The sequence below is a fragment of the Hipposideros armiger genome, unplaced genomic scaffold (genome assembly GCF_001890085.2).
Source record: "Hipposideros armiger isolate ML-2016 unplaced genomic scaffold, ASM189008v1 scaffold_234, whole genome shotgun sequence".
NCBI classification, from domain to species: Eukaryota; Metazoa; Chordata; class Mammalia; order Chiroptera; family Hipposideridae; genus Hipposideros; species Hipposideros armiger.
The window spans coordinates 366,061-392,304 of record NW_017731584.1 but is presented as its reverse complement, the minus strand read 5'-3'; the positions used below and the strand labels follow the sequence as shown (position 1 = coordinate 392,304).

Below are 26,244 nucleotides of genomic sequence, written 5' to 3'. Positions count from 1 at the left end.
ATATTGTTTTGATTACTGTGGCCTTGTAGTACGTTCTAATGTCTGGAAGCGTGATCCCCCCAACTTTGTTCTTATTTCTCAACATTGCGGTGGCTATTCATGGTCTTTTTTTTTTTCCATATGAATTTTTGGATTACATTTTCTATTTCTGAGAAAAATGCCCTAGGTAGTTTGATGGGAATTGCATTGAATCTATATATTGCTTTAGGCAATATGGACATTTTTAACTATATTAATTCTTTGAGTTTTCTTTTTTGTTTCAAGCTCAACTGAGCTTGAAAATACCATGTTTATTTGTTCATCTAGTATTTATACCTTCTCTATTATTTTTTGGGATTTAGTATGGGAGGTGAAGACTGTAACATGTTATCAGTCTGATATTTTTGAAACTGTAAGTTGTTTTCTTTTTTAATTAATGCCCTGCTTTTGCTAAGACTGTAACGGTAATACTGCAAGTGGGTAACATATAATCACTGATGAAGAAGAAAGCTGGTGATCTCTTGGGTGGTTCACTTCCATATCACTGCTTCTATTGTATGTCATCGGCAAGATGTTGGATTGGGTTAAGTTGAACTGGAAAAGTGTGTGTACGTAGGATGGGGTGAGATGGTTCTTACAATAGAGTAGTGTCTGTGTACATCGGCTTACTTTATTCAATTATTGTTTTACCCAAAATATGTGTGTTTATCTACACCTATTGCAAATTCAAACATCAAAATATTATATATGGTAAATGAAATCAACAAAGGTATTATCAAGTATTAACATTTTTGGAAAAAATTGTTAGTTACAATAGGGAAAGAAAGGATTACTTTCAGTCTCTGTTGGATTAGGCTTACACTGGATCAGGGATGGAGAAAGATCTAAGATGTACTTCAGAAGGAAACACAAAAGAAATTTAGAAAAATAATTTGATGTATGTATATCTCCATATTTGTCTATATTTTGCCTTTTTTCTTAAAATATTAGTTTCCTTTCTTGACCTTTCTCCAAGTTTCATACTGAGTCTTTTATTTTTGTTTATTATTTTGTTTGTTTTGGTCAGTCATGAAGCCTTTTTTTTTTTTAATTGTGATGTATTTCACATACCATAATATTTGCTCTTTTAAGGTATACAAATCACGCCTGAAACAAACAAACAAAAAGTATACAAATCAATGGTTTTACTATATTCACAAAGGTGTGCAATCATCATCACTATTTTTTTATTTTTATTTTTTAGCTGAGCCGTCCTGCCACCTGTTGGCAGCTCAGCTGCAGCTCAGCTCGGGCTGTGAATCAAACCGGTGACCCTGTTGCTCAGAGATCGCACTCTTGAGCGAGCTCTTAACCAACTGAGCCACTTGGCCGGCCCTTCATCATTACTTTAATTCAGAACATTTTCATCACTCCAAAGAAACCACATACTCATTAACAGTCACTTGCCGTTTTCCCTTCCCTCTAGCTCTTGGCAACCACAAAGTATCTTCTATCTCTGAATTTGTCTATTCTGGACATTTCATATAAGTGGAGTCAAACAATATGTGACCTTTTGTGTCTGGCTTCTTTCACTTTCCATGATTTATGCCTTGGCATAAATCAGTACTCTTTCCTTTTTTATGGCTGAATAATATTCTACTGTATGGATAATACCACATTTTGTTAATCGTCTGTTGATGGCCTTTGGGTTGTTTTCACTTTTGGGCTGTTATGAGTACTGCTGCTGTGATCATTCCTATACAAGTTTTTGCTTGCATATACGTTTTCATTTCTTTGAATATATTCCTAGGAGTGGAATTCCTAGGTCATATGGTGACTCAATGTTTAACCTTTGAAGGAACTATCATACTTCTGTTTTTCAAAGCACACCATTTTACACTCTCACCATTGTGGTGTATGACGGGTCCAATTTACCCACATCCTTACCAACACTTATTACTGTCTGTCTTTTTTAGTATAGCCACCGTAGTGGGTGTGGAGTGGCATCTCATTGTGGTTTTGATTAGTATTTCTCTGATGGCTGTTTGATGTGGAGGATCTTCTCATGTGCTTATTGATCATTTGTGTATCTTTGAGAAAAGTCTATTTAGATTCTTTGCTCATTTTTTTATTGGGTTGTCTTTTTATTGTTGCATTGTAATTCTTTTTATATTCTGTATACTAGACCCTTATCACATACATGATTTGCAAATGTTTTTCCTGTTCTGTGGGTTGCCTTCACTTTCTTTTTTTAAAGATTTTTATTGGGGAATTGGGGGATGAGAACAGTGCTGGGGAATTGGGGGAAGAGGAACAGACAAGTTGCTGTCGTTTTGTTCTTCAGTCTAGTTGTGGAGGATGTTGCTTCACTGGCCCAAGTTGGCACCATCACTGCGCTCTTCCTAGGTGAGGCAGGTCAGTCGCCGGCTTCTGGACGGCCGCTCACTGCGGCTGCTGGCCGCTCACGCTGGCTGCTGGCTACATACGGTAGCCCATGGCAACCCACTGCCACAGGGGCTGCAGCCTACGCCGTCGCCGGCGACTCACGGCAGCCCAGCTCCAGGTTGAGCTGTTGTTCAGCATCTTAGTGTAGAGGGCAGTGTCACTGGCCCTCACATGTGGGATCCGAACCGGGGCCCTCTGGCTTCCCAAGCCAGTTCTTAACCAACGCGCCACTCGGCCGGCCCTGGCTTCACTTTCTTGATAGTGTCCTTTGAAGCACCAAAAACTTTCATTTTGATTAGGTCCAGTTTATTTTTTCTGTGGTTACTTGTACTTTTGGTGTCATAGCTAAGAAACCATTGCCTAATCCAAGGTCAGCAAGATTTACACCTATGTTTCCTTTTAAGATTTTTATAATTTTGTCTCTTAAATTTAGATGTTTGATCCATTTTGAGTTAATTTTTGTATATGGTATAGGATAAGTGTCTAACTTCATTCTTTTGTTTTTGGGTGTTCAGTTTGTCCCAGCACCATTTACTGAATGGGTCTTTTTTTAATAATCATCTTAGGTCCTTGATCTCATTTAATTATCACAACAGCCCTATGAGATTTTTATTGTCATTATCAACTCCATTGTAGGGATTTTGAAACTGAGTTTCAGAAGCTAAGTCTCTTATCCAAGGTCTCACAGCTCAAACCCCAGGTCTGGTTAACTTCAGGCCATGACATTTAACCACTAGGTGGACACTTCCTTTGCTTCTGTGAAATGTAAACACTCTTGGTCAAGTAGGAATACTGCTCAGAAATTAAGTGGTTGTCTAGGACTAAAGAACATTTTGGAACTAACACTATATGTTTCAAGAACAAAGAAAAGAGAGAACCCTACAGGGTGTTGACCTTTTATACCAATTCCTGCTTTTATCCAGTAATGCCTAATAACCCTGGACCCTTAGCAAAGGATTTTAGGATTGAATTTTCGTTATCTGGGACAACAAGAGTAACACTGACCTTTAGAACTTTCTGTGATAATGACTATGTTGTATATCTCCACTGTCTAATACATTTGCCACTTGCCAGATGTGGCTATTGAATACCTGTGGCTTGATTTGTGCACCTGAGGAACTGAATTATATTTACTGTGGTAAAACATACATACCATAAAACTTAACAATTTTAACCATTTTTAAGTATAGAGTTCAGTGATATTAAGAGCATTTACAATCACAATATTGTACAACCATCACCACCATCCATCTCCAGAACTTTCTCACCTTCCCCAACTGAAACTCTATCCATTAAACATTAACTTTTTTTTTTTTTTTTTTGGAGGGCAGTGTCACTGGCCCTCATATGTCGGATTCGAACCAGGGCCCTCTGGCATCCCAAGCCAGTTCTTAACCATCGCGCCCCTCAGCTGGCCCTAAACATTAACTTTTTATCACCCTCTTCCCCCTGCTCCTGTCCTTGGAAACTGCCATTTTACTTTCTGTGTCTATGAATTTGACTATAGGAAGTCTGTATAAGGAGGAATGGGATTTCTAATTTTAGTGAATTTGTATTTAAATAGCCCCATATGGCTAGGGGCTACCTTACTGGACAGCGCAGGCCTAGAGCCGGGCTGGGCCTGAAAGAAGCATGCTTCTCACACAGTTTACATCACTTTCTAACACAGCCTGAGTCTGTAGCATCTAGAGCCTTTGTGGCATGAGAGAGCACTGACCCGGAGAAGGTAACTGAGAGGCTAACTTGAATGAACAAGCATCTCTTTAATGCATAGAGACTCTAACGATAGGCAAAGAAGGACATTGCTCTGGAATGCTAACACTGCATTCTTTCCCCAGACAGTCTGCTCCAGGAAATCTCCACCCTTCACTCTCTAAATTCCCAACTTGTGATGTGGAATTGCCCAGGTTTTCTGGCCTTCTGGGATGATGTGAGAGGTAGTGAAACAGCATTTTTCGGTGTTTTGCACTTACTAAAAGCTGGCCCCTCAGTGAATGGTGTGATGTAATTAGCACTCCCCATATTTGGAAAAGTCACGTTGTCTGAATCATAAATCACATCTGAGGTGGAAGTGAAACTCCTGTAATTAACCGCTGTGAACGAGTCTCACCCTCATTCTTGTTTTGCGGTTTCCAGTTCTGGACTTCAGTGACCCCTTCAGCACAGAGGTGAAGCCGAGAATCCTGCTTATGGGCCTGAGGAGAAGCGGCAAGTCATCCATTCAGAAAGTTGTCTTTCACAAAATGTCTCCCAACGAAACACTGTTCTTGGAGAGCACGAACAAGATCTGCCGGGAAGATGTTTCCAACAGCTCCTTTGTTAATTTTCAGATTTGGGACTTCCCAGGACAGATTGACTTTTTTGACCCTACATTTGACTATGAGATGATCTTCCGGGGAACAGGAGCACTGATATTTGTCATCGACTCCCAGGTAAAGCTCAGTCTTGGGTACGATGGGACTGCCCCTTGGGTACAATGGTACATAGGCAGCCCCTCCCCTGGGTTCAAACAATTTCCTTTATGATGGTTTCAGTTTGGTCTTTAGAATCAGAAATAGGCCTTTTTACCAAACAAGCATTTATCAGTTTGGGGCGCTAAGGGTTTGCAAAGAGAAAAGGCACCCTCTGTGCAGCCCTGACCAACAAGCAATGAAGATAGGGAACTGTGTAGCTCTGTATGTCTCAGCAAACCATAGACCTCAGCAAACTTCACAGATGGAGGGGCCCACTACACAGACCAAAGATACTCTCGGCAGACATCTCTAAAAGATCACAGGTTCTCTGCAACACAAATATGTATATAAATTTATATTTTCAAATGTTTGCTATTTCCTATGAAGATAAAGGTCTAAGTGTGAAAGTTTTTCTTCTGAATTAAATTATTATAATTTCAAGCACATAATTGATAAAGACAGTAACTATTGTGTATTTTATAGGTAACTGTTAAATATAAAAAGTGAAATTTGAGATAAATGTATCTCTTAAGAAAATGGATATTTTCCCATTTAATTCATGTATCCATGCTTGAGTAAGGCAGGATTTGGCATTAATTCTGTTTTTGGTTTTTGTTTGTATGGATGGAAGCCCTGAGAAACCTCATTCACATAAATAAGTCGGTAGGTATAGAGTGAGTTTTGGTATAGGCGTTCACTCAATTTTTTTAAACCCCTTCCAAATTACACCCCCTAAATTGCCCAGTTTCCTATCATGAAAATTATTTTTAGTAGTTTTTCAACAGACATGTTAATTCGGTCCTCCTTTAACATTGCCGAAAGCAGAGAATTAGGAGCCCCTTGACTGGTGAAAAGCCTTATTCCGCAGGCATCAGTCATTCACTTTATCAGTGATTCAGACCAGCCTTCTGAAATGTCTCTTTGGCATCCTGGGATTTTATGCCCTGGGCCTTTCTCCTGTTAGGTGGGAGCAGGGCCGGTGGATACAGGGGAGGAGGGACAGGGAAGCGGCAGGTGCATTTCAGGCAGGTCGTGTAAGAAAGAGTACAGGCAGCAGGATTGCGACATTGATGCCCTTCAAACTCTCCATGTCCAGGTATCTTAGAAAGTGTCTCTGATGTGTGGCCCAAGATGAATAGCCTCCCAAGGGCTCTCTTTTTCAGCTGTGGGGGAATAAAAGGCCATCAGTCCTACAGGAATGTGCTATAAACCAATGCTAAATTCAGGTCGAGATATTTTCCTGAAACTGTGGACCTACAACCAGACAGGTGGGCCGAGCACTCCCAGACCTTCCAGGAGCACCCGTGTAGTCAGAGGGGAAGTGATGTAAAGACTTTGTAATAATGGTTTTGAGCCTATGCGTGGAAAACTGTTCTCTGCAAAAACTACTCATGCCTGAGAGCATCATAAACTCATTTACAGAACTAGGTGCCTGTTTAATATAATAATGAAACCTTCAACTAAGCCTTTTAGTTCCAAGTGACTGCAATGTGTACTTCTAGTGCAGCTATGGGAGCTTGGCCATCTGGTTAGAAAGGGCTCTTTCTTTTTTGGTGGGGTGTGTGTGGTGGGGGAGATTTTAAATTCCAGTGCCTGATCTAGGAACAGCAGTGCCTGTCCTCCCCTGAACCCCCAAAAATGCATGCTTAGACACACCTGCCTCAAGTCCAGGGCCAGCTGTCAGTCACTGCTTTCCTGGCTGTCCCACTGTGCTGACCTGTTTTCTGGCCCATCTGTGGCCTTGGCAGGATCCCCTGCCTTCCTGCCTCAGGTCTGCCAGCACCATAAATTAAGGAGCTTGTTGCCGGAGAGGAGCGACCAGGTGTGTACACGTTGCTGCAGGGGAGGTGAGGCCCCAGGGATATCACGCTCATCTGCCCCTTCTAAGCTTCATTTTCTCCCTAAGTCACATGGCCACTGTTCTTCTGTAGTTGTTGAATTAGGTAGCAGTAGCAGTTGCTCTACTCATGAGTAAATAGATTCCAACCAGATGACTGATCATTTCAAGACAGTGGCTTAGTAAGTTCTTACTTCAATACCATGTTATGCGTGCCTAGCAATTTACATTTATGGAATTCAGATTTCCAAAGCAAATCTATCTCAAGTGTTTGTATGATGGCTATAATGTGGCTAAAATACAAGTAGGTACACTTGCCTATTTTAAAATTGCAACATAATTTGTTTTTAATTCTATCTGAACATGAAAGTGGACCTTCAATTTAGGTAGGTAAATGTGTTTTTTTGTTTTGTTTCTTGTTTTTTCCGTTTCCTTTTTTTTAAAGACTTTCTTTAGGAATTTGGGGAGGGGAACAGCATTTGGGAATCAGGGGTAGGGGACAAGTCGCTGTCCTTTTGTTCTTCAGTCTAGTTGTGGAGGACGTCGCTTCACTGACCCATGTTGGTATTATCATTGCGCTCTTCCTTCCTGAGGCAGCCGCTCACCGGCCATTGGACGGCCGCTCACAGTGGCTGCTGGCAGCTCACGCCTGCTGCCAGCCGCTCACACTGGCTGTCGGCCACTCATGGTAGCTCACGGCAGCCCACTGCAGCCCCACTGCAGCCTATATGCCGCCACCGGCGACTCAGAGCAGCCCAGCTTCAGGTCGAGCTGTTGTTCACCATCTTAGTCATAGAGGGCGCAGCGTCACTGGCCCATGTGCGATCCGAACCGGGGTCCTGCTGCTCAGAGCTCACGCTCCTAAGCCAATTCTTAACCAACAAGCCACTTGGCCTGACTTCCTTTGCTTTTTTTTTTTAAGCTGTGAAACAGAGAAAGGTATAAGAATGCTTGCAAAATTCCTCTTTTTAAGTCACATTTTTTAAAAGAGGGTAGGAAAACTATTGTAAGAGAGCTGTCATTTACTAAAAATAGATAAAATAATTTAAGAAGCAGTTTCAGAGTCTGTCATATACTTTTCTACTGGGAGCAGACTATACAAATCTTACTTGTGGGACTCTCTACATGATGCGATACAAGCACTAAGAAGAAGAGCACACATTAGGGAGGTATCTCGGCAGCACTTGAACATCACTGCCTTTATTTCTAAGCGTGCTCTGCTCGTCTGACACCTCATATTTTTACTTATTGCTTGTGAATTCCTCACAATCACAGGATTGCCTGATAACTGTATCACTGAGGAGAAAATGTGTCCTTACAGAATGCTGCAAAAGAGAATGAAAGCATCAAGAGTGATTCCCACGACCTAAATATATGATACCACTAGTCCCCCACAGAGCCCACAGAATGTACTATGTCTCCAGGGCCACCCTCGGCCCCCTGAAGCCATTCCACATGTGCCTTGGGACACACATGTTTATAATTTCCTAGATCTAATTTTGGATTGAAAATAGCCAGTATATGTTTCCTTTGTTTTTATTTGTTGTAGATGATAGTAACAAATACAGTAGGAGAAATCACCCACAATCCCTTTGCTCTAATAATCCAAGTATTTTCTTCTTTTTAATGTCATTTTTAGTCCTTGTAGCTATATACCACTTCATCAGCTAGTTTGTAATCAGACTATTTTATATGCTTGGCAGGGAGGTTAGTGTAGCAATTTCTACTAATTTGACATTGTGATGCTCTCTTGACATTGGCTAGTTTTGCTCACAGGCATGTCCCCTTAACTCCCCTGTTCAGTTAAAAACAGAAGCAATAACTTTTTTGAGGTGTAATGTACATACAGTAAAATGCCCTAATTTTAAGTGCACAGTTCAATGTGTTTGACAAATGTATACACCTTGTAACTACCACAAATTCAAGATGTAGAATATTTCTACCACCCCAAAAAGTTTCTTTGTGTCCTTTCTCAGGCAGTCCCTCAAACTTCAGCCCCAGGCAACTACTAATGTGCTTTCTGCCACTATAGATTAGTTTGCTTTTTCTAGAATTTCATATATGTGAAACCATACAGTAATAACTTTAGTTTTTATTTGAGATATTTTAAAGTATAACAAACGTGCAGCAAATCATTAGTCTAGAATTTTTCCAGACTACTGAATCTACTAGCCCAGTGTCCAATATTTGTCTTTCATTTTAAACAACTCTTTAGAGTATGAGGATGAGAAAGATTCCATTTGCTATTTTTCTCTTTTCATCATTTATTATTAATAGCTTTAATATTTTGATTTATCTGGAGACTAGGAATACTTGTTTCTTAATTTAGTTTGCAGAATAGAAGAATGCCAAAAAACATCCCCTTTTTTATTGGCTTTCTGTGTTTGTCCAGGTTTGGGGTCAAAATAGGGGTGAAAAGTCTTTTAAACTCTGTCCTGCAGATCCCTTTTCTTTTTTTTTGCTATAAAAATAAGACCTGTTTATACCCTTCAGATTGGTAATAATTAAGAGATCTGACAAACACTAAGTTTTGGTGAGGGTCTGGAGCATTGGGTGCTCATACACATTATCTAGTCAAGTTCAAGGTGTCCATTCCTATAACCCAACAGGTCAGCCTTCAGGGCAAGCTGTAAAAAACTCACAAATAGGCACAAAGATGAGTGTATGAGACTGTCCACATTATCATTGTCTGAACTAGAACATAACTGGAAACATTCTGAATATCCATCAATAGGCAAATATATGATAAATTACACACCATCCATGCAATGAAATTTTATAGAGTTAAAAAGAGCTATGCACTAGAGTTATATGCTTCAATGCAGGTCAATCTTTGACATAATGTTGAGTGAAAAAGGCAAACTGTAATATACATGTAACTTGATATTTCTGTAAATTTTAAAATAATATAAGTGAATTCTGTATGTTGTTTAGGGATACATATGTATGTAGTAATGTATAAAGAGATGAGTGAGAATAAACAGTAAACTTGGGATAGTGGTACCTCTGGAGGGTAGGGGGTAGAGTGATGGGGTGGTCTGGGAGGATGGGGAGAAATGCACAAGGTCTCAGTGCCTACTGTTTGATTTTTTAAACAGAGAGATACATATACATGTATTCATTATATTATTATATAGGTATCATCTGTGGGAAGGGGGAAAAATACTATTGTGTTATTTGGGGCAATGGCTGTTGACAAGGGGTCAGCAACCTCTTCTGTAAAGGGCCAGATGGTAAATATTTTGCACTTTGCAGACTATACTGTCTCTGAGGAGTTTCTACAAAGGAAAACCACTCAACTCTGCCATTGTAGCATGAAAGCAGCCACGCACAGTATGTAAACAAATGAGTGTGGCTGTGTTCCAATAAAACTTTACTTACAAACAACAGCTATGGGCCCAATTTGGCTGCTCTAGACCAGTGGTTCTTAAAATTTTCCTCCTGGCTCCTTCCCTATCCACCCAGTGACCCATATCATGTTTTCATCTCTAATTGTTTGTTGCCATTCACCATGAGACTCAAAAATCTGGGAGGAATTGTATCCCAAGGAAAGTCTTAGGTGACCTTTGTGAATTTTCATTTCACAGAATTGCAGCTCTGATCTTTATGACTGTCACCAAGCTAGTCACAACTACTTAGAGCTGTGTTTTTTTGGCCTCTCTTCTTCATTTCTTTGTTAATAGCTCTTCAGTTTTCAATCTTGAATTCTATGAAACCAGCTTTTATTGGGCTTTTGTGAAATATTTTTGGAGGTTGTACCCAGATGGTGTCCAGATTAAGAATGTATGTGGGAAGGAAAAAAATGGTTAACTATGAGGCAAGGTGCTGGAAAGGTTAGTTATCTTGATTGGGGGGAATCATTTCACAACATATATGTGTATCAAAATATCACATTGTACACCTTAAACATATGCAATGTTTATTTGTCAAGCATACCTCAGTAACACTGGGGAGGGGTTGAGCGGGGGTGGGGGTGAGGAGGATGTACGTGGAAGGCAGCTTAGAAGGCTGAAGAAGCAAAGCAGCCTCCCCTAACAGGAGTGTGCCTTTGTTCCTAGGACGATTACATGGAAGCCCTGGCCAGGCTGCACCTCACAGTGACCAGGGCCTACAAAGTGAACACCGACATCAACTTCGAGGTGTTTATTCATAAAGTGGATGGTCTGTCAGATGACCACAAAATTGAAACTCAAAGAGATATTCACCAGAGGGCAAACGATGACCTTGCTGATGCTGGATTAGAAAAAATTCACCTCAGGTGAGAACAGAAACCCCACAGGATTCACAGCACTGAACGGGGAAAAAAGCAGCTCTCAGGTCCACAGTGGTTTGGCACAGGCAGTAATTTACTTGTTTACCCCATTTTGCATTGTAGACTTTGGGATAGTATTTGAGAAAAGCAAGCTTTGCATGTGTTAATTCTAATCTTTGGAAAAAGCAGTGGGGTTAAAAAATTTTTTTTTAACAAATGGTCAAAGCTAAGATTCTTCCCTCATTTGAAAAACATAAAACCCGTGAACATAATCCAGGAAGTTAACAGACACTGAAGTTTACAGTTCTTGATAAATATGATAATATCTATAACTGTGAAGGTAATTCAAGTAGAAACACAGAATAAAACCACTTCGTTGTGATAATATCTATAACTGTGAAGGTAATTCAAGTAGAAATACAGAATAAAACCACTTCGTTGTCATTTTTTGAGAGATGCTACATGTATCATTCATTTTGCAAATTAGGAAGTGAAAAAATTAGACACGTCAATATGAATAATATAACCATTATTAACCTAAGGTGTGTATGCAGATAATCTGGTGCGCATTCTCTTGCAGAATGTAAGGTAGCTGGTATGGACACATATGGTGCATTTTTAAACTTCCCAGTCCAGCCAGCCAGCAGATGAGACTGGGCACAGTTCTGGCTTTGGGGGAGTTGGGAAGGAATGGCCTGTTAAGACATGTTCCTTTTTTACCAAGGTTGTTTTGAATTCTAAAGCGGGCTAGAATGTGTGTGTAATAAGTGTAGATACAGAAGGCGGGGTACTGGTGTTACGTTTGGCACTGGCTAAATTAGTATGCTGTATTAATGACAGAGCCTAAGCAATCGATTCCTCAGTTGGGAGGAAAACGTGATAAAATATTGTTTCCTCTTTCAGCTTTTATCTGACAAGCATATATGATCATTCAATATTTGAAGCTTTTAGCAAAGTGGTTCAAAAACTAATTCCACAACTTCCCACCCTGGAAAATTTGCTAAACATCTTTATCTCAGTAAGTAAAGAATATCGTCCTATTAGTGTCATTTGTAGAATTTAAGAATAACATTATAAGTGTGAAAACTACCTTCTTTCTTCTTACTCTTACAGCATTTTATGGTCACCGAAGTATTACTTTTGGAGATTGCCCCTTCCAGTTGTTTCAGGTCCTTTAAAATTTAACTTCCGACATTGATTCATGTACTTCACTGGTATAATTGGAGTGTTTATTCAAGTTGTAGGCCATCATGCAATGTTAATAGAGCCCTACCATGGGTAGGGAACATAAAAGTTGGTCTTGGCGATAAGGTATAACATAGTGTTCACACTGAATGATGTGCTGGTTGAATGAGTCCTATAAGCTGCCAGCTCTAGTCAGGCCCCTCAGTAGAACTGAGGCAGACCTGTTGGTTGTACTCACATTAATTCTTGTTGTATAATTTGAGTTTGCTTGTTTAGATTTTTAATTTTTTTTTTCATTTAGAATCAGTAAAATTAGTGTATTTGCTTGGCTTTTTTTCCTAACTGTAGGTACACTTCTAAGTCAGGAAACACCACTCAATTTGTTTACCTATACTAACTAATTTGTGATAATTAATTCCACTTTCATTTCTTATGCAAGTCTGTTATAAAGAAGTTTATGACAATGAGGTTTAAATTGTAATAAAATGGATCAACCTAAATTTTTAGTAACTTAATTTTTGCTCGTTCATCTTTTACATTGAGGATGGCATGTAAGTTTATGTAACCATGACCTGGTCTGAAATCAGCTGTTGCTTTAAGTCAGCATCTTTTTGTTTCAGAATTCTGGAATTGAAAAGGCATTTCTATTTGATGTGGTCAGTAAAATTTATATTGCAACTGATAGTACCCCAGTGGACATGCAAACCTATGAGCTATGCTGTGATATGATTGATGTGGTTATTGACATCTCTTGTATTTATGGGTAAGTAAAACATTTTTAAAGGCTACAATCAAATCATACTTCTTTCATTACCTTTGAGACATTTTTCATTTACTTATTTGATTTTAATACTTTTGTTTTAAATGAGATCTATAAATAAATATAACATTTATCATGCAATAATAGTAACATCATTATTGAGTAAATGTCGGCAATTATGCTAATAATCTCATTGCATACATTATATCATTTAATTCTCCACTATTCCTTGAGGCAGGAAGTACTATCCCCCATTTTAAAGAAGGGAAAACCAAAGTTCACACTGGTTAAATTTCTAACCTCTGCTCACTTTGTCATTAAGGGACAGAACTATAATTTGAACTCAAGTCTAACTAATTCCTGGTTCCTCTATTGAAAAACCTGTCATCATATCACAATGCCTTATGCTCTTGGGAGAGACTAATAATTAGTGTCCTTGAACTCTAAGTAAATATCTCAGACTAACATCAGTTCTGTTATCTTCTTTATTACAGGAGATAACTACTGGTTTGCTTGTTTGTTTAATATATTTTTAATTGTCTTCAATTGTGGGCAGCAGAGAATTATAAAACTAAGCAAACATTACCTATTTATTATTATGGTCTTATGTTCTTAAAAAGCAGAACTTTCTATACATTTAAAATAATATAAAATAAACAAGGAGTGAGGAAAATTTGATGATGTTACCAGACATAGAAACAATTACACGTAATTATAAATTTGCTCAATAGGCGTCGTACAGAATGAATGGATGTGAACTAGTTTGTCTAAGACATCAAGTTGTTGCTACCTATTTATCCTGGATCTTACATCCTCATCCAATCATTGATAAGTTTAAGTGTTTGTTCATCTTGCTCTTTCTTCCCTGGCTGTGACCTGCTTTTCACAGCCTCCTCTGTCAGCTTCTGTAAGAGTCTCAGTTTCACCATTTCTCTCTTACACTGGCTGAAAATCCTTTGCCCACTCAGTTCACTTTCACTTGGTTAATTGTTATACACACATGCACATACAGTCCCTTCCATTGTGCAAAAGGGAAAGTGATATTTCACAGGACTTCAGTGAGAATAAAATATCATTAGGCTTCACCTGGTAGACCCTGGATAAATGTAACTGCTATTATTGTTATGATGATGATGATGATGATGATGATGATGTCGATGTCTGGCTTTAGAAATAGACCTTATTTTCCAAGATTATCGCCCTACAGTAATCTATTGTTTTTAAACTGTAAGCGAATGACCTTGAAATAGCCAAGGAAGCTGACTGTACCCTGATTACAGTCTACATTGTTGTGGTAATCAAATATAATAGTACAAACAACACAGTCTGGCACATATTTAATGATATGCATAATCATTATTGTGCCATAAGGTAATTAGACATAAGTGGTAAATTGTTCATGTAAATGATGTTAATCAGAGTCACTTTTACCCAGCTAAAACAAACACGGGGAGGGAGAGGTTGGGAAGAGGAGGGAGCTGGGCCCTGCCGTCAGATTGTTTTTCTGTGGTAGAGTGTTCCTGCAGCGTTCCTGAGAACCCACCAGGTTTAGTGAGAACCAGTCTGAGCCTCAGATGGGGCCCTGGGGTTTTCTCAGACTGCTGGAGAGGCAGAGAGCCAGCCCAGTTAACCAGCAGGGCGAGGGGGCCAGGAATGCGCGCAGCAGCCCAGGGAGCAGGCTTACTGCCAGTTCCCAGCTGCTCCCTGGAGACCGGCAGGGTTTAGAAGCAGGTGACCTGGTGCCTCAGTTGGTTTGCTCAGGAATCTCAGCTGAGCTTCTGCTAAGGCCGGTCATCTCTACACACACACACACACACACACACACACACACACACACACACTCTCTCTCACTCTAAAAATACCTTCCATCTTCATGTGTTTTTATTGCTTTGTAGATAGAAACTTGAGTAGAACATAGTTGTTACAGTTGTAAAACCTCACCAATTTTTGCTTTTAATTTTTTGGGGGCTTTTTGTTTAATGTTTACTTTTTCCTGATAATGAATGTAATCCGTGCGCATAGCAGAAAACGCAAAAGTATAAAGAATAAAATTGAAATACTCCTTAACCTCATCACCTAGAATTAGTTTCTAACATTTTTATATATTTTATTCTTATTTCTGTGTGTCATTCTTAGGATAATGTGATCACTTTGTATATATAATTTTATATACTGCTTTTTTAATTTAACATCACTTAAGAATTTTCCTGTGATAAACAATGTTCCTTGTCTATATAACATAGCATTATATTTACTTGGAAATTTTAAATGCAGTTTTCTTCATTGGGCAAAAATTTTTAAATGTTTCAGTTTATTGTTCTCAGAACATTACTTATAAATAAGCAGGAGAAATTTAGTCTAGAAAAGCAGTAGTTAAAAATAATACAAAGGAAGTTAAAAATTCTGGCAAAACATCTTTAACATCTGAGATCCAACACCGAAAGATTTTCTTTACTGATTTGGTAGGTTATAGTGAGTTGAATCATTTTTTAAAAAAACTAACTCCCACAATTTTCTTTTAGGTAGCCATGTGTGTGCCAGTTTAAAATACTCTCAAAACTGAAAACTTACATTTCCTTTAAAATACAATTCAGGCATTTTCATTTAAACTGGTTTGTCGTCCTATCCCCTTGTGATATTTATGAGATTAAAAGCATTAACTCTGAAATTAGATTAGTCTGAGATCTGGGCTATACCCCAATCATCAGCTTTGATCAAGTTATCTTATTTTCCCCAATCTCAGTTCCTCAATACCTAGCTTAGAGGATCCTTGTGCCAGAAAATGGATAATACATGGTAAGAACGAAGCATGGTGCTCATCACAAAGAATATGTTTAGTAAATGCTGGCTCTTACTATGCAAAAGTGATAACGTTTGGCACTGGCTAAATTAGTATGCTGTATTAATAAGGCTTAGCTCAGTTCCAGTTAAGTCAGGTTTCTGTCAATTATTCATATATTTGTGAAGTAAAAATAAATGAGAAAATGTATACACGGGTATAAATAGGGGGAAAAGGTACAGGGAAGTGCTCCTTTGCCTGTGAAGAAAGGATACATAACTCTTTGATTACATCAGTGTCTTCAGGGGATCCAGTTTAATCATTAAGGGAATAATAATGATAGCAGTTAACATTCATTGTGCATTTTACATGTTCTGAGCGTTGTGCTCAGTGTTATATATGTATTATTTAATTACATTAAGAAACTTTGAAGTAGTTACTGTTAGTATACAGATAAGGAAACCGAGGCTCAAAGAAGTTATTGAATTTACCCAAGTTCACATAGTAAGAGAGCTGAGATTCAAAACAAGTTCATCTGTGGGCCACACCATTTTTTAAATAGGCCAATATATTCACTTAACTTTTTTTTTTTTTTTCTTAAAGATTTTTATTGGGAAATTGGGGGGATGGGAACAGTGCTGGGGAATTGGGGGAAGGGGAACAGACAAGTTGCTGTGGTTTTGTTCTTCAGTCTAGTTGTGGAGGACGTTGCTTCACTGGCCCAAGTTGGCACCATCATTGCGCTCTTCCCGGGTGCGGGCAGATCAGTCGCTGGCTTCTGGACGGCCGCTCACTGCGGCTGCTGGCTGCTCACGCTGGCTGCTGGCTACATACGGTAGCCCATGGCAACCCACTGCCACAGGGGCTGCAGCCTACGCCTTCGCCGGTGACTCATGGCAGCCCAGCTCCAGGTTGAGCTGTTGTTCAGCATCTTAGCTGTAGAGGGCAGTGTCACTGGCCCTCATATGTGGGATCCGAACCGGGGCCCTCTGGCGTTCCAAGCGAGTTCTTAACCATCGCGCCACTCGGCCGGCCCTTAACTTTTTATTTTGAAAAGATTTCCAAACTACAGAAAATGTGCAGTGAACTCCTATATACCCTTTTCTGGGATTCACCAATTTTTATCAATTTGCCATATTTGCTAGCTCCCCCTTTTCCTATTCCATATTGTTTGCTTTTGCTGAACCATGTGGGAGTAATGTGCAGACCTCATAATTCTTTGATCCTAGCTCCTTGAGCAACTATCTCTTAAGAACAAGCACATTCTTTTACAGGACCACAGTTTAATTACCAAAGTAAGCATATTTAGCATGGCTACATTACTCTATTATCTAATACAGCCCATATTCAAATTTTACCAGCGATCCCGCTTCTATCTTTTACATCGTCTTCCCCACCCCCACCCCGATCCAGGATCTAGTTCAGCATTCACTGTCATGTGTCTTTAAGCTTTTTAACTCGGAACAGCTCTTCAGTCCCCTTTGGTCTTTCATCAGACAGTGCTTTTGACAGCCCTGTTATTCTCTCATGAGAAAATAAGAAGAAGTCCGTGTTGGCCACAAGGAGAGACCAGCTAACCTCCATCCCTCACCTGTGTTCCTCAGAAGCCTGGAGAGCTGCTTTGCTGCCACAACAGCCGCTCATTGTGTCAGTAGGAAAGTGACTGCCATGCATTGTGTACACTCTTGTGACTCTGTGTTTCTGAGATCTTTAGCTGAACTGCGCTGCAAGCGTAAAGCACTTGTCATTATACAACATCGTAGTTACCACTCTGTATGTTAAAGCTGGTCTCTGTTGCTGGGTTACAATGTGTAGTTCTTTCTCAATGGTCAAATACGTTTTGGTTTCTGTCGCCATTTAGTCTCAAAGAAGATGGAGCAGGAACCCCTTATGACAAGGAATCAACAGCCATTATAAAGCTGAATAATACCACAGTTCTTTATTTAAAAGAGGTGACAAAGTTCCTGGCTCTTGTTTGCTTTGTCAGAGAGGAAAGCTTTGAAAGAAAAGGTAAGTGTGTGTGTGTCTGTGTGTGTGATTTAAATGAAGCGTTTCGATTCAGAATAATACTGCCTTTACTGCTTGTTGAATGTGGTTAGCAGCTTCCAGACTTTAGTCACAGGCCCCCTTGGCTTCTGCCCACATCAATCAGGCTTTGGGGATCCGTGAATCAGCCTGTCTTCTATTGAAAGTGGTCATGAGGTGAAAGTGGAAGTGACCATCTGACCAGGGGTCTTAGCTTTTCTGGGAGGGAGCAAGGTGTGGTGTTTTTGCTAGGCTATCAAAGTCTTTTACCAGAGGGAGGGCCCCCAGCCTACAGTGAGAGCCGAGCGAGACCTGTCTCTTGGTCCACACCTCTAGAAGGTTTTAGGGACCGTGTGACCACTTGTGCCCCCCATGTAAAGGAGAGGGTTCATACTAATATTAAAGCTAGACAGTATTTAACTTCTGTCGGCCTTTGTATATTCTTTAGTCTTCAAAACACAGAGGTGCATCATTTCAAAAAGAGAAGACATGAATATACTTAATAACATCACCAAATATCTTTTTAGGACCAAATTTAAAGTTTTATTTTAAAACCAAAGCAATTAACTTCATAAAGATACTCACTTTCCCCCTGCTACCTAAACTGGGAAATACCAGCTTACTGGCATTGCCAGGGATTTTTGCTAGTAACTAGGATATGATTTACCATTTCGTTGGTTAAAAAATTTACCAACAAAGTGGCAATCATCACATTTACTGAAACAGCTTTTTCCCTTGTAAAGCAATACATGTTCACTATAAAAATACTTTGAAAATTTAGGAAAGTATAAAGAACAAAATAAAACCACTCAATTTCACCATTTAGAGCTAAACCCCATGTTAAATTTCTGGAATTTTCTTTGTCTCTTTCTTTCCACCCTTTCTCCCTCCCATCTTCCCTTCCTCCCTTCATCTCTTTTTTCCTTCTTCCAACAAAAGTGAGGCCATAGTGTCTATATAGTTTTATATCCTGTTGTTTCCCCTTATTTATATCATGAAGTATCTCCTAATTCATTGAGCATGAAAACATTAAATTTAGATTTTTGTTTCTTTCTATTACAAAAGTAATAGATTCATTTAGAGAATTTAGAATACAGAAATAAGCAAAAAATAATTATTGATAAACTTCTCACCCAGATACTCACTCTTAACATTTTCTGTATAAATTTCCAGCCTTTTTCATCTATATCTATATATGGGCTTGTATGATAAATACTATTTAATAACCTTCACTTAAATTATTACAGACATCTTTTCAAGTTCACTAAATTATTTTTACCACGTCATTTTAATGAATGTGTTTCTTCTGTTGTTAGAAAGTTATATTGTTTCTAGATGTTGATGTTATAAATAATCTATGATGACATTCTTTGCACTAAATATTTGTGTACATCTCTGGTTATTTCCTCAGGAAAAATGTCAACAAATGGAATTATTTAGATCAAAGGATAGGCATGGTGTGGTGGCTTCTAATGCATATTACCAAAATGTCCTATATAGTACAGAAAGATTTTATGGATTTATGCTACTAAGAGAATATGAGTATGTCCATTTTGCTGTATTCTTTTCAATATTGGGCATTAACATTGAAAAATTCATAATTGAAAACTGGTATATCATTTAAATTTACATTTCCTTGCTTCTTAGTAAAGTTGTATTTACTGATTATTACCGACTAAATTGCTTTTGTGTCCTTAGCCCTCAAACCTTTTAATTAAATGGTGTTAATCTTTTACTTCTTATTTTCATTTTGCTGAAAGAACAGATTATATACTAGATTCGTGGAATTTTAAAGATAGATAAGGCCATTGTTTCACTTTCTCAATTACAAATGATTTTACCCAGACCCAGGAAATATAAGTGACTTTCCCCCAAGGTCACACCACCAGTGTACGGCAGTCAGGACTAAAGATTCTTGGGTTTTTCTCTCTGTATAGAAATCAGTTGTGTGTATTATGTTTTAAACCATGACACGTACATTTCCTTGGTTAAAGGCATTTCCAGAATTTATATTTGATAATTAATATTTCATGTTGATTTTGGAAGCTAAGAAAAATAAAATATCGCACATAGTACAACTACAGTTCCAAAACCATCTAAAATTATATTAAACTATAATTTATTAAACTGGAGAGCTTACTTATTTTGAACTGATTTTCGACTTAACCAAAGTTGCAAAAATACTACATAGTTTACATATACTCCTCATCTAGCTTCCCCAAACATTGACATCATACAGACTCCAGTACAGTTATCAAAACTGGAGAATTAATGTTAGTATAATACTATCAATGAAAGTACAAACCATATTAAAATTTCACTAATTTTTCCAAAAACACCCTTTTCTGTTCCAGGATTCCAAATTTAGTTATTTCTCCTAGTCTCCTCCAATCTGTGACAGATCTTTGCCTTTCATGACTTGAGAAGAGTACTGATCAATTACTTTGTAGAATGTCCCTCAAATTAGGTTTGTCTGATATTTTCACACAGTTGGAATGAGATTAGGCACTTTGGCAAGAATATCACACAGAAATGAGGTTGTGTCCTTCTCAGTGCATCATACCAAGTCTTTAATGATGTTGGAATGTCTTGATTACTGGTGACACTGACCTTGATTTAGTTAAGGTAATGTTTGCCAGCTTTTCCACTGGAAAGTCCCTGTCTTTCCCTTTGTAGTTAATATATGCTTTCAAACTATACAAATCTTGTTTCTCTTCACACGCTCACTCACTAATTTTAACCGTCATCTATGGTTGTAGAAGTAAATTTAAGCAGAAATTTATCATGTGGATATTGGGTAAGTTATTGCTAAGCCACTAAGTTGGGATCATCTCTGAGGATAGGAAAATTTTGTAGAATTTAATTAACTAGAAACCTAGGTATTAGTTTTAAAGTCATAACTAACAAATGTAAAGAAGTAGGCAGACCAGGCTAAACCCTATCGTGTTAAACGTGCTTTTTAGGGTGACCAACCATCTCCATTTGCCTGGGACAGAGAGCATTTGTGTGACAGGAGACCATTAGTCCTGAAACTGGGAATGTCCCAGGCAAACCAGATGAGTTGGTCACCGTAGCTTTCAAAAGCTTGTCTTTAAAAAGAATTTAATGCTGAAAAATGCATGGAGTCCTTTGATTTGTTATGTTGCTTTAATCTCAAGTGTTACTGAGTCCTGTTGGTGCTGATAATCAACATTTGGTGGTTAGCTTTCCCTCCTGTTGGTCTCTGAGTTTTCATTAATGATCTCAGTGACTGCTTTGGCTGAAAGGAGGGGATTGAAAGTAGATATGGGGTTCTAAGCCTTGGCTGCACATTGTAGGCACCTTGCAAAGGGAGGCGGTTAAAAAATATGGACATCTGGGTCCTTCTCCAAATAATTAGAATAGAATTCCTGGAAGAGGGGCCTGGGGTTTGTTAAATTTTTTAAAGTTCCCTGAATGATTTTATTGTGCAGCTAGGGTGACAACCACTGAACCAGAGAAGGATGTGGGACCATCACATAACTGTATGGTGGTGAAGATAGTGCTTATTTTGTTCATGTCTGTGTTCTTGTGTTTTCAATGGCCTTTAGTGAAAGGGTTGAAATAAATAGCAAAATCTTTTTTTTTTAAAGATTTTTATTGGGGAGTGGGATCAGTGCTGGGGAATTGGGGGAAGGGGAACAGACAAGTTACTGTCCTTTCATTCTTCTGTCTAGTTGTGGAGCACATTGCTTCACTGGCCCAAGTTGGCACCATCATTGCGCTCTTCCTGGCCGAGGCAGATCAGTCACCGGCTTCTGGACAGCCGCTCACAGCAGCTGCTGGCCGCTCACGCTGACTGCTGGCTACAAACGGTAGCCCATGGCAACCCACTGCAGCAGGGGCTGCAGCCTATGCCATTGTCCAGGTTGAGCTGTTGTTCAGCATCTTAGCTGTAGAGGGCAGTGTCACTGGCCCTCAGATGTGGGATCCGAACCGGGGTCCTCTGGCGTCCCAAGCCAGCTCTTAACCAACACGCCACTCGGCCGGCCCAATAGCAAAATCTTTTTACGAATGCTTACTTTCTTTAAAAACCTCCGCTGTGAATTTTTACTTTTAAAACTCAAAATGCAGCAAAATTAGTTTTTTAAAATTTTCACATTTAACAGTGCATGAAGATGAATAAATTAAGATTTGTCAAGAACTATCAATAAATGAAGATTTGTCAAGAACAATCAAAATTTCCCAGGTTACTTGATTAAGCCAGTTAAGCTAAGGCAGTATTGTAGTGGTTGCACATATTGTACACAAAGAATTGTAAGGTTGTTTCCCACCAAATAAGACCATTTCTTTGTTCCTCGTTTCTTATTACTTTCCTCTTTATTTCCTCATTGGTCTCTTCTTGACTTTTACTGCACTTGCGGTCATTATCGCTGCACAAGCAACAGACAGCGCCACTCAGTTTCCTGCTCCTGGAAGCTGAGACGGTGTTTCCTCTGGTTCACTTACAGTTAATTGTATGACTACTTTGAAGAGTTTCACTCCTTGGCTGGAATCTTTTTTTTTTAAAGATTTTATTGGGGAATTGTGGGAGTGGAACAGCGTTGGGGAATTGGGGAAGGGGAACAGACAGGTAGACAAATTGCTGTTTTGTTCTTCAGTCTAGTTGTGGAGGACGTTGCTTCACTGGCCCAAGTTGGCATGATCATTGCCATGCTCTTCCCAGGTGAGGCAGATCATGCTCTTCCCAGGTGAGGCAGATCGGTCGCCGGTCATTGGTTGGCCCCTCACCAGGCTCACGGCAGCTCTCACTGGCTGCCAGCCACTCATATAGCTCACAGCAGCCCACTGCAGCTCTACTGCAGCCTACGCCATCGCCAGCGACTCACAGCAGCCCAGCTCCAGGTGGAGCTGTTGTTCACCATCTTAGTTGTAGAGGGCGCAGTGTCACTGGCCCTCATGTGGGATCCGAACTGTGGCCCTGCTGCTCAGAGCTGGCGCTCCCAAGTGAGCTCTTAACCAACTGAGCCACTCGGCCGGCCCTCCTTGGCTGAAATCTTAATTCATTCTTTGGGTCTCTGGAAGCATCACCTCAGTGGATGGAAATACTGGTCGGGCTAGTTATTTTAATAAGTTTAAAGAAAGAACCAACTGCCTACCCTAATTGGTGTAAACATAATGTTGCTCTCAACACTTTTACAAATTAGTGGTGACGTTAAAAAACACACTCAAGACCTTGGATTATCTTTTATTCTATTTTTGTACTACTAATTGATTTCTGAAAACACAAGAAGATTCTCCCCTATTTCTCTATTTAAAACTTTGCTTAATATTGAAGAACTGAGAGTGTCATTGGTTATTGAATTCCTGAGCTTGAATTGACCTGAGGTGACTGTTACTACTCTAAAATCAGAGACTTTGCTTTCCTCAGAGCTTATGGCAATGGTGTAAATATAATGTATATCCAGTAAATATTGACTGATTGATACTGTGGCTTTGAGCTCTCAGCCGCACTCTAAGTCAGGGTCTGCCTGGACTCAGACAATTTAATAATGCCTTTTGGAGAGAAGTAATAATAAATATTTCATTGAAGATATATCTTAATTATAAGAAATCTAATTCTGAAAGGTAAAAACAAAGTGCAGTGCAGTTCATTCTTTTAAATTATAGACACCTTTGAAAATGTGGTATATACTCTGGAACCTTTCCTTGGGAAAAAATATACATTCATACGACTTTGCCTGCAATTCCTGAAGGCCAGATGCAGACCTAGGGAAATCTTGGCCTTTATCTTAAAGCCGTTCCTCTACCGCCCCCTACTGGCTTGTCCTTGCCATGGCTGGCATGAATAGGAGATGATTTCTGTGACGTTTCTAAATATTTTTGTTTTCTTCTCCAGGGCTTATTGACTATAATTTTCATTGCTTCCGGAAGGCCATCCATGAAGTTTTTGAGGTGAGAATGAAAGTGGTGAAATCACGAAAGGTTCAGAATCGGCTGCAGAAGCAAAAAGGAGCCACCCCCAATGGGACCCCTAGACTGCTGCTGTAGGTGAGGTTTCAGGAACATCCTTTAAAATCAGACCTTTCAATGAGGCTGCTGCACTATGTTGCACTAAAGGAAGAGGAAGAAGGATATTGGGACACATAACAAATTTGTTGTAACAAAAAATTCCTGCAACCCTCTTGGTCTTTTCTTTTTAAAATAAAGCAAGCACTTTGAAGCAAAAACTTGTATATTAACAATGAAGTGAAATCCACTGTAATTTCATTACACAAATGTAAACTTTTATGGTCTGTAGTTACAAAAATCCTGTGTGAGAACTGCCAGGAACTGTATATATTTTGCACTTTTTCATGTTTTTTTCTCATTCAACTAAACTTTGATAAAACAAGTTTTCTAAGCTTTTTTCTGTACTTGGTGTCGAGGACATGCATATTGTAGTTCCTGTCTATATGGCAATCAGAAGTTAATCAAAAAGTGATGCATTGGCAATGACTTTTTATAAATTTGGGAATCTTTGCTACCAATTGTTGAGAAAAATCATTTTTCAGTGGAGCTGGAACAGATTAGGGCAGCAAGCTCCAGAAGCAATAACAACTGTCCTTTGTTTATAACTGGTGTAAATGGGAGTTTTGTAGAATAATATTAGCACCAAACTTATCTAAACATTTCTATAGCTGTGGCAATGCTTCCCTACTCAACAGTTTTTATGAAACTCTTTACCTCAACACACATCTCTATATAATTTTATACAGAGAGGTTATTGCTTTTTGCTGCATTACTGTTCTTTAGAACCTTTGGGACCAGATTTCCAAAATGGTGCCAATTACTGGAGAGAAATAAGAATGTTGCTGAACTGCAAGGTTTCTGGAGGCTTGTTTTGTACCTGCCACCCAGGCTAAAGTAACATCAGAGGCCACGTGGTTTCCCAAATGTAGGTGACTGGCAACTGCAGATATAAAACTATATATAAATCTGTATGTTTGGCCCCTGTGAAATGGGCCTATTATTGTGCAACATTTGAAATATTTATTTAGGACCAGGTTTTGTTCTACTTTCTGTTGTTTTAATTGCTCCATGATCACAGGGAATGTCTCAGATCTCTACCACAGAGCTGAATTCTGCGGGGCACATTTGTCACTTCTGAGCCTCCTCACCTGTGACAGTGTGCCTTGTGGAATCTGCCCGTTCCCACCTCATGATTAAACTAGAGCTCAGCTTGCCAGCAGCAGGCCCTGCACAGCTGAAAAGCCATCCTGAAAACCCCTACAGGTCAGTGGGAAGGGGATGGCCAGAGGAGGCGTTACAGTTAGCTGTATATTTGTTTCTATGAAATTCTTTCGCTTATGTTTACTTTAGAATAACAGCAAATTATTCTATAATAAACTCCTAAAGTTACCCCCATCCCAGGGGCCGGCCAAGTGGCTCAGTTGGTTAAGAGCTTGCTCAAGAGTTTGAGCTCTGAGCAACAGCGGTTCGAGTCCAGCCCGAGCTGAGCAGCCAACAGGTAGCAGGATGGAAAAACTTAAAAAAAAAAAAAAAAAAGTTACCCCCATCCCAAACCAATCCAAGTAGATAATTCTAGGTCCATCCCGAGTCAGTGCCCTAAAGTATGCTTGTGGGTATTAGAAAATAAAATTTTTTTAGCAGAGCCTCATAGGGATATCAAAGCTGCTCCTAGCAAAATGTATCAAGTTCCTAAAGCAGCTTGTCCTTGAAACTATCCCACTTCTATCTGTGGCTTCTTTCCATTTTCTCTCCTCAAGTCCTAACCCTTGAGACTGGTAATTGCAGTTGAAGATGGTAGCTGATTGGGGTTTAAAGTTTGAGCCCTCTCAAGGGTCTGTGAATTTTGGAAAGAAATTTCCAAAAATCTTGAAGGAGCTCTAACTCCTTTCCTTATGATTTCTTCTCAGAAACCTGGGTGAGTCAGAACCCGAGGTTCCAGGGAAGTCTTTTCCCTAATTGCCAGACCTGTACCCTGTTGGACCTTTGCCAACAGGCCTGGTACAGGTGGGTTATTCTTATAAATCTAGTTCTCTAATATTTTTTACACAGTGTTTCTTTCTGAATAAATAAAAAATTGCTTTTCTAATGTGACTTTATCTTCAATATAGAGACATTTGCCTATCTGGTAAATCACACATTACTTAGGTATATACATATATTATTGTAATCAGGTGGAGCTTACATTTTTGAGCTGGGTATATGATGGATTTTGTTAAAATGTGCCTTAAGAGCCTATTACTTCAAGAGCAAATGATTCTTTGGGGGAAAGGCAAAATTAATGCTATGGCATAGGACCCAAGTTCATGGTACTAAGTGCACTCGGATTAATCACACACTAGTATAGATTACTGCCTCAAACCTGTAAGCACGGCAATGAACTCTTAAAGAGAGATGTACGAGTTATGTCTAAGCATTTGGTTTTTAAAGTCTGCCATTGGAAGTACAAAATCTCTCAATTCCTTTTGCATTTTATTTTTGATGTGGGACTTAGCTTGTTGTGATGTGCATGGCCACACTTAGGTCTCAAATCAAATCCAATGCTATATATACAAAGACCAAACACATGGCTATAGTGACTGC

At 39.2% G+C, this 26,244-nt stretch overlaps 1 protein-coding gene across 1 annotated transcript; it reads left to right on the top strand.

Annotated features, from left to right (window-relative positions):
- The first annotated feature begins 4,539 nt into the window (after positions 1-4,539).
- On the top strand, positions 4,540-25,135 carry RRAGD (Ras related GTP binding D). Its single transcript, XM_019654992.1, has 6 exons — positions 4,540-4,835; positions 10,752-10,951; positions 11,849-11,963; positions 12,751-12,893; positions 17,531-17,679; positions 23,552-25,135. The coding sequence occupies exons 1-6, from the start codon at positions 4,593-4,595 to the stop codon at positions 23,701-23,703; spliced, it is 1,002 nt and encodes a 333-aa protein (XP_019510537.1). The 5' UTR covers positions 4,540-4,592; the 3' UTR covers positions 23,704-25,135.
- The last annotated feature ends 1,109 nt before the right edge of the window (positions 25,136-26,244 follow it).